The sequence below is a fragment of the Oncorhynchus mykiss genome, chromosome 7, assembly GCF_013265735.2.
Source record: "Oncorhynchus mykiss isolate Arlee chromosome 7, USDA_OmykA_1.1, whole genome shotgun sequence".
NCBI lineage: Eukaryota > Metazoa > Chordata > Actinopteri > Salmoniformes > Salmonidae > Oncorhynchus > Oncorhynchus mykiss.
In genome coordinates this window covers 23090095-23101878 of record NC_048571.1, presented here as the reverse complement: position 1 = coordinate 23101878, position 11784 = coordinate 23090095, and the positions used below count along the sequence as shown (strand labels likewise).

The 11784-nt window shown below is 43.0% G+C and overlaps 1 protein-coding gene across 5 annotated transcripts in view; it reads left to right on the top strand.

Annotated features, from left to right (window-relative positions):
- Positions 1-3268: 3268 nt before the first annotated feature.
- Positions 3269-11784, top strand: part of LOC118965271 (contactin-associated protein-like 2) — a 32622-nt gene continuing 24106 nt past the window's right edge. For 4 of the 5 annotated variants that reach the window (XM_036983020.1, XM_036983018.1, XM_036983019.1 and 1 more), the window contains exons 1-2: positions 3270-3467; positions 3857-3983. In XM_036983020.1, the coding sequence (XP_036838915.1) occupies positions 3872-3983 (112 nt within the window). In that variant the 5' untranslated portion in view covers positions 3270-3467; positions 3857-3871. Of the gene's footprint in view, positions 3468-3856; positions 3984-11784 lie in introns of all 5 variants that reach the window. The other variant, XM_036983017.1, reaches the window with a different exon arrangement.

Here is an 11784-nt window from a genome sequence, read left to right as displayed (position 1 = left end):
TTTAATTAAAGAAAGCACTGAACACTGAATACAAACTATACAAAACAATAAACGAATAACGACCGTGAAGCTATAATGAGAACTGTGCTGACACAAGCAACTAACATAGACAATCACCCACAAACAAACAGTGAAACCCAGGCTACCTAAGTATGATTCTCAATCAGAGACAACTAATGACACCTGCCTCTGATTGAGAACCATACTAGGCCGAAACATAGAAATCCCAAAATCATAGAAAAACAAACATAGACTGCCCACCCCAACTCACGCCCTGACCATACTAAATAACGACAAAACAAAGGAAATAAAGGTCAGAACGTGACATGCTCAGGTACAAAGTGGGCTAGATGTTTTTCTAACACTTACAGTTGAAGTCGGAAGTTTACATACACTTAGGTTGGAGTCATTAAAACTAGTTTTTCAACCACCCCGCACATTTCTTGTTAAAAAACTATAGTTTTGGCAAGTCGGTTAGGACGTCTACTTTGTGCATGACACAAGTCATTTTTCCAACAATTGTTTATAGACAGATTATTTCACTTATAATTCACTGTATCAACATTCCAGTGGGTCAGAAGTTTACACATACACTAAGTTGACTGTGCCTTTAAACAGCTTGGAAAATTCCAGAAAATGATGTCATGGCGTTAGAAGCTTCTGATAGGCTAAGTGACATAATTTGTCAAGACCTCAGAATTAAAATTGTAGACCTCCACAAGTCTGGTTCATCCTTGGGAGTAATTTCCAAATGCCTGAAGGGACCACGTTCATCTGTACAAACAATAGTACGCAAGTATAAACACCATGGGACCACGCAGACATCATACTACTCAGGAAGGAGACATATTCTGTCTCCTAGAGATGAACGTACTTTGTTGCAAAAAGTGCCAATCAATCCCAGAACAATATCAAAGGACCTTGTGAAGATGCTGGAAGAAACGGGTACAAAAGTATCGATATCCACAGTAAAACAAGTCCAATATCGACTTAACCTGAAAGGCCGCTGAGCAAGGAAGAAGCCACTGCTCCAAAACCGCCGATCGTACTTTTTGGTGAAAAGTCCTCTGATCTGATGAAACAAAAATACTAACTGTTTGGAGGAAAAAGAGGGAGGCTTGCAAGCCGAAGAACACCATCCCAACCGTGAAGCACGGGGGTGGCAGCATCATGTTGTGGGGGTGCTTTGCTGCAGGAGGGGTGGTGCACTTCACAAAATAGATGGCATCATGAGGAAAGGAAAATTATGTGGAAAGGAAAGTATGTGCATATATTGAAGCAACATCTCAAGACATCAGTCAGGAAGTTAAAGCTTGGTCGCAAATGGGTCTTCCAAATGGACAATGACCCCAAGCATTCTTCTAAGTTTGTGGCAAAATGGCTTAAGGAAAGCAAAGTCAAGGTATTGGAGTGGCCATCACAAATTCCTGACCTCAATCCTAAAACTTGTGGGCAGACCTGAAAAAGCGTGTTCGAGCAAGGAGGCCTACAAACCTGACTCAGTTACACCTGCTCTGTCAGGAGGAATGGGCCAAAATTCACCCAACTTATTGTGGGAAGCTTGAAGAAGGCTACCCGAAATGTTTGACCAAAGTTAAACAATTTAAAGGCAATGCTACCAAATACTAATTGAGTGTATGCAAACTTCTGACCCACTGGGAATGTGATGAAAGAAATAAAAGCTGAAATAAATAATTCTCTCTACTATTATTCTGACATTTCACATTCTTAAAATAAAGTGGTGATCCTAACTGACCTAAAAAAATGTACTCTGATTAAATGTCAGTAATTGTGAAAAACTGAGTTTAAATGTATTTGGCTAAGGTGTATGTAAACTTCCGACTTCAACTGTACCTACCACATCACAGCCTCTTATCTGTGCCGTCATCAGTAATCAGAGCATCTTGTCATTTTCAGCATGATAACAGATGCTCTTCAAAGTCGGCAATACTTACTGTGTAATCAATTCTGGTGAAGACCGCAGTAAGCCACTCTCCCCTGGAGGGAGTGATCCTCCTCAGTATTTCCTCAGCTGTGAAGTTTACCCTCAGGACCTCAATGCTCTGGCAGCCTAGCGGTGGGCAGGCTCTCATCAAGCACAGGTCATGTGAAATGACAGACTGAGTGTTGTGGTTGAATGTCAGAAAGAAAGAAACAACCAGGGGAATTCCACAACACAAACATCCACGCACGCACGCATGTATGCACACACGCACACACAACACAACGCAACACAACCCACGACACTGTCCCATCCGGCCTGAACTGCATAGTCAGCCAATCAATACCTATTTTCTGCCTGTCAAATATGGACCAGGATTTTAGTTCTAGTCCGTAGGCTACTTATTATGTAGGTAATGGACTTAGTTTAAAATAAATTATTAAATATGACAAACTAACAAACTTGTGATTAAACCTGCCAAGTGGGCATTTTCATATTTGTTAAGTCTGTAGGCCTATTTCACAGGTAAATGTTTGTCTTTGTAATTTGTGTAATTGCCTGTACAACTGAGCACCATCTGGCCCTGCTTAGAAACCGTTTAGCATCCGCAGACATGACAACAAACATTAGTTTCAGTATCACTGGAAAAAGGGTGGCGATTACAAAGTCATTATGTTTACAGATCACCTACCTTGACTGCTATAACGACACTCAACTAGCAGTCACAGAGGGAGACAATGTGTAATAACACTTAGTTGTTATATCTAGTTTAGAGGGAGAGATTCAGCTTTGTTCTAAGAGTCTGTAACTCTTTTCTGTCTTGACACTGCCTAGCTGTCCAGACCAGGACTGGTTCCGTTTTTTAAAACATTTGAGTCATTTAGCAGATGCTCTTATCCTGAGCAACTAGGGTTAAGAGCCTTGCTCAAGGGCACGTTGACCAATTTTTCACCTAGTTGGCTCTGGGATTCAAACCAGCCACGTTTTGGCTACTGCCCCAACTCTCTCAACTGCTAGGCTACCTGCCGCCTAGGCTAACTTCCGCCAGTCCACCCTATAGGTTTCAGTCTTCCTGTGTACGTCTCTCTCCCCCCCTCCATAACACTAGCCCTCACCCTGTCGCAGGACCGTATCCGTGTGACACTATCACTCTACACTACAGTAGGTCCCAAGCTTCCTGTGTGTGCCTCCACTCCTCCCTATCCCCCAGCCCTATCCATAACCCTATCCCAGTCAGTTCCATTGTGTGAGACAATCACCCAGTAGCTGTGGCCCATTTGTAAAAGGGAGGGGCCTGCATGCTTAACACGTGGCTACGTAAGAGACCTTGTCTACCAGGGGAATTAGCAGATCAGCTCACAGAGCAACAAATGTGGCCCACACCCATTCAAGGGAGAGAGAGAAAAAAAACACATTGCGCATGGGTCTCCAACTTAACACTCCTGTCAACTTAACAGCATAACAGTTGCACAAATTCATCACGGAAAGGGAGTTGAAGGAAAACGTATTGCTTGACTTGGACTTGGTGAGTTCTGCATTTCTTGCCTGTTATTGTTTCTATTAAGGAGTTTGTATTGTCGTTCTATGATCGACCTTGTAGACAAGTTGCCCTGTGAGAAGGACAGAGAGAGAAAGTGAAGAGAGCTTCAAGCCAACGTCCTTAATAGCTGTATTAATTCTGTCATGTCGGTGATTTCGAAGAATGAGGAATAATCCTGATAATGCGTGTAGCCATTGGCGTAATGTGGGTGGTTTTGAATAGCGACATGCCCCACTTTGACTGTATGAGAAAAATCCACTCTTAACTGTTATGATATTCTATATATGTAAAAGGGGCAAGGGGCTATCTTTCATTTATGAAATGAATCTCTCCAAATAACCCATTCACTATTTCTCTGTGTTCTGTATGTCCAGTATTGACTGTTCATCATGGAGGCACCAACAACAGCAGGTACAATAAGCCCCTCGTCATCGGGAGAGGCCTTCAGCCACATGGTCAGTCACATTTTCGGAGAACTCTTCACACAGGCCCCCGTAGCTGGTGAGTGTACCACATTCTTCCACACGATACAACCATAGACCTACTAGGTACTACTCTAGTGGTATTTGGGGAGGTGGTGGACAAGACAAGAGAGGACAAACTTTGCTTGGACCAGCTGTGAAGACAAAGCAAAGGATTTGTATCCTGTTGGACAAAACCTAAAACCTTTATGTAGGGGGAAATATTCAGACTATAAGATATTCTTAGGCCAAAAGGATCGCCCACAATCCTACTACTATCCTCCTAAGTCATGTTTTATTCATGTTCTATGCAAACTCATTAGGAAATGCAAGTATATTAATTCAATCCCACACTGTTCTAAAGCAGGCTCTCAGACAATGGCCTCATTCCAAATGGCACCCTATTCCCTATATGGAGTAAAGGGATTTAGGTACCATTTGGGATGCACCAAGAATCTACGCCAACATTCCTAGAGTGTCAGAACCCAGAGCAGGTGACTGAGGAGGTTGGAGGTTGCCCTAGAGATGGTCCGGTAGAAGAGAGCTTTAGACAACAGAATGAACCTCTTTGTTGTTAGTTCCTCCTCAGGAAGAAAAGATTACTTTGAAAGAGTGAAGAAGGTAGAGAGTAGAGAGAGAGAGTCCCCAGAGAGGGTTAGAAGGGTGTGTCACACTATGGACCTGCAGATTATGGGGAGTGTCTGTTAATCAGCCAGCCAAGTCTGGGTAGGAAAGCCTCCAGCACCACAAGTTCTGCTCTAGTGATAAGGACAGACTGACTGGTTGCAGCTCAAATTCACCCTCTATCTCTCTCGCACACGCTCACGCACACGCACACGCACGCACGCGCGCACACACACACACACACACACACACACACACACACACACACACGGGAGCTCTCTCACATACTCTGAAAATACTCAAATTAGCATCTGAATACCGTGTGGATGAATACAGACCTTAATTTGATCACCCTTTTGCAGGAGCATTTTCTTGCAATGCAGGAAATGTAAAACTTGTACTGTTAATTATACTTAACTTGAAATGTTAAGTATATAGGCCAATTCTTGTGGGAATTGGCCTATATGGATAGTTTCTTATAGAATGTTTAAAAAGTCTTCTGAAGTTTGCAATTTCCACTGAAATTTCAGACTTCATTTTCCCTTACGAAAAATGTATCAACCCCTACAAAATGTCCATGAATTAATGATGTTATTTAAATGATAGGAGGCCGTCTGCGCTCTTTAAAGGTTACTTCTCTATAGCGTTGGTTCCAGGTGCGTGGGAGTCCAAATAAGAATACTGGAGGAAACGGAGATCCAAAACTGAATGCAATAAAGATGCTAATTTGAACATCATGGTGCCCAAAAAAATCAAAACAAAAGTTTCAGCCTCGGGCCATCCTCAGTATAAATGGTAGGCACACACACCTGTTTCTATTTCAAGGATAATTGCATGTCACATGATCAAGCAAGAATATACATCAGAAAATCTATAATTGGTACCTAGTACAATAGAATGCATGATCTGCATTATACAGTATATAAAAGTGGACAGAAAAATATCATAAATGATTGGTACTATGATTTTTTTGGGCCACCATGATGTTCAAATTAACAACAGCTTTCCGCGTGGCATGTAGCCTAGCAGTTAAGAGCATTGGGCCAGTAATTGAAAGGTTGCTGGTTTGAATCCCTGAGCCGACCAGGTGAACAATCTGACAGTGTCCCCTTGAGCAAGGCACTTAGCCATAATTGCTCCTGGAAATCTAAATTACGTAACATCTTTATTTTGCATTCAAGCCTCAGTTTTGGATTTTATTTATTTGTTCAGGCAGTGTGCGGGTCTCCATCTCCTCCATTAAATATAATCCACTTTTCATGCAGGATTATTTTCTTGCTGTAGCAAACTAATTCAAATTAAGATCCTACATGTGTATTGGCGCAAAACTTGCATGATATACTTTTTCCCCCTCCATCTATTCAAGTTACTGACCCAATGCTCTTAACCGCTAGGCTATCTGCCACCCTACCAATTAAATTCAAATGTGGTCTAAAATTGTTCCAAAGATTTCACAAGAGAGTAACAGTCTCCCAATTAAACCAGTGTTTCCCAACTCTGGTCCTCCAGTACCCCCAACAGCACAGATTTTTGTTGTAGCCCCTGATTCAACTTGTCATGGGCTTGATGATTAGTTGACAAGTAGAATCAGGTGTGCTTGTCCAGGGGCCATAACAAAAATATGTACCGGGAAGGGGTACTTAAGGAACAGAGATAATTGTGCTCCCATTGCTTTTATAAATGACAGGGGGACATATCGTGAGACAGTTTTGAAAAGAAACAAATGTCTCTTTCTGTTTCTCTCTTGTTAAATCTTTGGAACAACATTAGACCACATTTGAACTGAACCTGAACTGTTAACTGACAAAGCTTCGTCATTGTTCAACGCGGTGTTATGACGAGATAATCTTTACAACGAGGAGAGAGTCACTTTCTCTCACTGGCATACATCATGTGGGCTATCTACATGAAAACGTTCCTGTGAGAATCTTCTCCGCTCACATTCCCCTCGGGTTTGTTCGACAACGAACAGCTATCACAGTGCCATCCCACACAGCTTGTCTCACCAGTCAAAGTGACCGAATTAAACCCTTAGCTCTCCCCCCTCTTCAGTGACGGGATCCATGTATGCCTGCATCAAAGTGACTCCGTACTGTAGTTGTACGACAGGCTCAGCGTGAGGCTGTCTGAGAGGAAGGCAATGCCACCTGAATAACAAAGGGCCACAGCATGCGTTTTACTGTCAGAACAGCCTTGGGAGACAGTGAAGAAGCAAAGAGATCATTCTAGAATGCACTCACTGGTTAGAGTAGAATTGTAAGGCAGTAATTTTGTATTTTTTGTGAGGGAGAGTTCATTGAGGTGAGACAATCAGATGTTGATTAGCAGGTGTGTGACTATCTGCTATTTCGTTATGCTTATGTTTCCTGTTGACCTAGATGCTACAAATGTGTCTAAAACTAAGTAGTGTTGTTCCCAAGAGAGCAGTACTGAACATCAGCTATTAAAACATAGTTTACATTGATCAAGCTTATGGACTGAAGACAAATATAACTTTTTGCTACCAATTGTGTTCAAACTAAAGTAAAAAGAAAGAAGCACAACAGGATTAAAATAATATGGACGCTAGTAGCAGGTCCTCAACTTAAAATACATGATAAATTCCAAATCCACTACCACCCTGGTATGTGGATCTTAACTTGCCTTCCTGTCAAAAATCTCACGATTTTATGTTACCATTCTGCGTTAATTCTCCCTTTACACTCATAGGAATTGGCCTATATGGATTGGTCTAATTTGAAATGTTCCTTACAGAAGAAAGCATAGGCATGATAACAATTGAAAGGGAACAGTTTGGAGACTATGGGGAAATGATTAGACCAAAAAATTAGGACACAACAGTTCCCCTGACAAGAGTGAATCCAAACATTACACTGTTGATTTCATGTGCATTTTACATTTCACTGTACTTTTCACTGCATTAGTTGATAACGAAATGTGAAAATACTCTGGATACATTCAGTAACAGGATAAGAATAGTCCTTGAAAACGTGGAGTAGTTGCAACATAAGACAACAACAAAAAATGACAAGAGTTTGAGTGGGAGAACTAACTGGTGTCTCCGAGTGGCCTAGAGCATGTAGATGTTTGTTTTGTTTGGAACTCAGCCCTGCATCCCCACCATCACGCAACTACTGTTGTTGTTTACGCAATCCCAAGAAAGGCCCATTTATACATCGCAATCTGTTTCCGGTGGGAATCATTTGAAAGCTTGTTCTATTGTCAAGTTATAAAATATGATCGTACAGGGTTACTCTTTCACAGGGCAAGTCAGAGAAATCGGCATTGTTGGTAATGAATGCATTCAGGTGCGTGTCCAACTGCAATTTGTCATCACAACAGACAAACACAGACTCATTCTGTTCAGGAGAACCCAGGCTATGACACCATGTCATCTGGTAAACTGTACATCAAACATACGGATCCTAAACGTTGACACTGTATATGACATGAGTTTTATGATGTGGAAAATGTGAAGTGCACATTTGGACTCACAGGTGTTTGTCTGGCTTGTACGACATCAAAGCGGTATTCCTTTCGAAATACATCGAGTCATCTTAATTTACATCATTTCTCTCACTCGGACCTCAAAAGATTAGCGGGAGGGATGGAGGCAACGTCTTGTCGCGTGCGGTGCTCAAGTTCAGAACGACTGTCAGTCAAAACCCATACAGCGTTGTGAAGCACTGAGCACTGACGTCATGTTTAGAATGTTATTGTACAGACACTGTGTTCCAATTTATGCGCTTATCAGTGCCAAAATCTGCCATTTTCAACCTGTACACATGTACAAGTGTAAAGGGCTACTCAAACATCCCACTCAGTATGATCATTCAGTCTCATTAGTATCTTTCCTGCCTGTATTCTTGCTCCAGCTCAATGACCTGAGGAGTCAAGTCTGGGTCCACTGCCTCAAATGAGACCTGTTTCATTTCTCTCCCTCTCCCCCTCTCTCCCTCTCCATCTCCCCCCCCCCCCCCCCCCCCTCTCTCTCTCTACTCTCTCTAGCCCTGTTTATACCTGGTTCTAACATGCGTCCTTTGTCCTGATCTTATCCACATTCTGACTATGCCCACACTGTATCTGTTGCATCTACAGATGGTAGTAAGATGTGTCTCTTATCCATGTACACTGTGTCTGCATGTTGACCAGATATCCTGGCCCCTCCCTGTATGCAAATGATTTGACAGTTATTCTTTCAATATTTATTTATTTATTTTAAGACATATATTGATGCAATAAGTCAATGGCGTTACCTGCCAACGATTCTAGAGGGAGGGCTGATGATGAATGAATTGGTTTCACTATCCAGATCGTTCTACACAGGTAGGATATTCAGACATAATGCGTGTCTGACTACCTCCGGAGGTGGTCAGGACATCCGATCGCCTTCAGATCCCAATGCATCTTTAAGTCATCCACACCTGTCTAAAAATGTGGGCACAATCAGAATGTGGACAACATCAGGACAAAGGATGCAAGCTAGAACCAGGTATAAACGGGGCTTCTCTCTCTCCCCCACCTCTCTTTCTCTCTTCACACCTCTCACAAGTTAATGAGAGGAAAGAAAGCATCTGTCAAGCATGTCAAACGGCCTGTGCCCAGTAGACCAGGCAGGGAACTCAAGGTCACGTCATTGGCTCAGAGCAGCACCGTAGTCAGGTCCTGGGAGAGTGCCTGCGCCACGGCCTTCGCCTCAAACTGCTGCTTTGACAGCTGGGAAATCAGAGTAGAAATACATTTAAAAAGCAAGAGGAGAAGGAGGGAGATAGCAGCAGCTCCTTCTATCTTCATCAGGACATGGATTGCTGTAAGTGTTGTAGCCTTGTTAAAGGAACAGCCACACACCTATAGGTAGTTCCTTCACAAAAGTATTATGTTGATCCAAATTCAATAGCCAGATCGAAATGATATGGTACATCCTCCATTCACTGGAAAAGACCACTGTGATGCTTTTAAATGCTTTAACGTTTGAACAACCTTCTCTCATGGGAAGGGCAGATACGACTGATGTTGCTGCCTTTGGGGCAATCACTATAGGGATAGTCACCCTTGGGGGAGTCACTATAGGGACAGTCACCATAGCAAAAGGGCAGATACTATTGACGTTGCTGCCCTTGGGATAGTCACTATCGGGACAGTCACCATAGCAGAAGGGCAGATACTATTGACGTTGCTGCCCTTGGGTCTGTCACTATATGGACAGTCACGCTTGAACCAGTCACTATAGGGACAGTCACCCTTGGGGCACACTATAGGGACAGTCACCAAAGCAGAAGAGCAGATACTATTGATATTGCTGTCCTTGGGGCAGTCACTATATGGACAGTCACCGGAGCAGAAGGGCAGATACTATTGATGTTGCTGCCCTTGGGACAGTCACTATAGGGACAGTCACCATAGCAGAAGGGCAGATACTATTGACGTTGCTGCCCTTGGGTCTGTCACTATATGGACAGTTACGCTTGAAGCAGTCACTATAGGGACAGTCACGCTTGAAGCAGTCACTATAGGGACAGTCACCCTTGGGGCACACTATAGGGACAGTCACCATAGCAGAAGGGCAGATACTATTGATGTTGCTGTCCTTGGAGCAGTCACTGTAGGGACAGTCACCGGAGCAGAAGGGCAGATACTATTGACGTTGCTGCCCTTGGGACAGTCACTATAGGGACAGTCACCGTAGCAGAAGGGCAGATAGTATTGAGTAACAATAGCATAAGTGATACATATATACAGATACATAGGCCATACAGCATACTACAGCATAGCCCACTTACTGCGCTGGGCTCTGACTGTACTATTGCATCGTGGATGATGTCATTGAGGAGGAAAGGATGGGGATGTGTGTTGAGACCAGTTCTACACTAATCCTCCTCCAGAGCATCTGGCGTGAAGACGAAGCCCAGGAGGCCGTTATATAGTGGACTGGGTGTGGGGAGAACATTTGCTTTAGAATAGTTAAATATGCTGTAGGAAACGGTTTAGGGAAAGGGTCTAAGATAGTGTCATTAACCTTAATAGAGAAGTACTCCCTTAAGTGTGGATATAGTATATGTATCTGTAGGAACTATACAAATGGCAACCATTGTTGTTTCAGCAAATCTCTCTCGCTCTTTCCCTCTCTCTGACACCCACATGAATGCAGAGATGTCCTTGTTTTAATCAGTTGTACATTTTCTTCGCTGAACAACCCCCTCAGATGCCCTCTAGCCCATATCCCCCCAGGCAATAATATACTTGTCCAACCTCTTAAAGCCATAACAATAAGTGAATGGCCCCTGCAGCACCAGGAAGCCCATACTTACAGTACATTACACCGCTCTCCTTCATATGAGGCTCTCTGTCTGTACCTCATTAACTACAGAGCGCTGGGCCAGAGCCCCAAATGATCTCACGACAAAGCCATCTCATCTCACCCTCCTCTCCAAGGACTTCTGCTTCAAAACAAAATAAATGTATATTACCGTCATTTTGGCCCCTGCCTGGCCTATCAACCACTCTATACCCCTGGGCAGCTGAGGGGAGGTCAGAGAGAGGGGAAACATCAGAGGGATATATGGGGGAATGTTACAGTCAGCCATCATCCCTTTATCAAAAGACCAACCGACTGCCTGGAGTTAACATGGGAATCTGGGACGCCCTCATGAAAAGAACCCAGCTAATATCAAAGCAAAGCTGGATCTCTACCTTTCCATTGCAGTGATACTAGACAATATTCTCCCCTATATGTCATATTTGCATCAGCATTGTCTTGAAAATATTCAATATAACAATCGGACACAAACTGGGTCAAGGTTTGAATCGAGAACAACAAGCGCTCCAACTGTGTGTACTGTGCTAGAATTTAACTACAATTGCCACGTACAACTCCCCACTGTATTTAGTCTCCCCACTGTATTTAGTCTCCCCACTGTATTTAGTCTCCCCACTGTATTTAGTCTCCCCACTGTTTTGAGCTTACTTTGTATAAGGTAATGGAAAGTGGAAGTAGGAGACAATGTTGTTACCAGCGATGAACAGGAAACTATTACCCTAAACTAAAATATTGTGTTCGGTTCCAGGCTGTTTGTTAATTCCAAATAAAGCCAGAGCAGCAACAATGCTTTTTTCTAAAGCACTATCATCATGTAGCCTACTATTAAGCTGTGGACCAGAGGAGATAGGAGATATGATGCCCCTGCCCTGGTCTCGTGGAAAATATATACCAGCAGAGG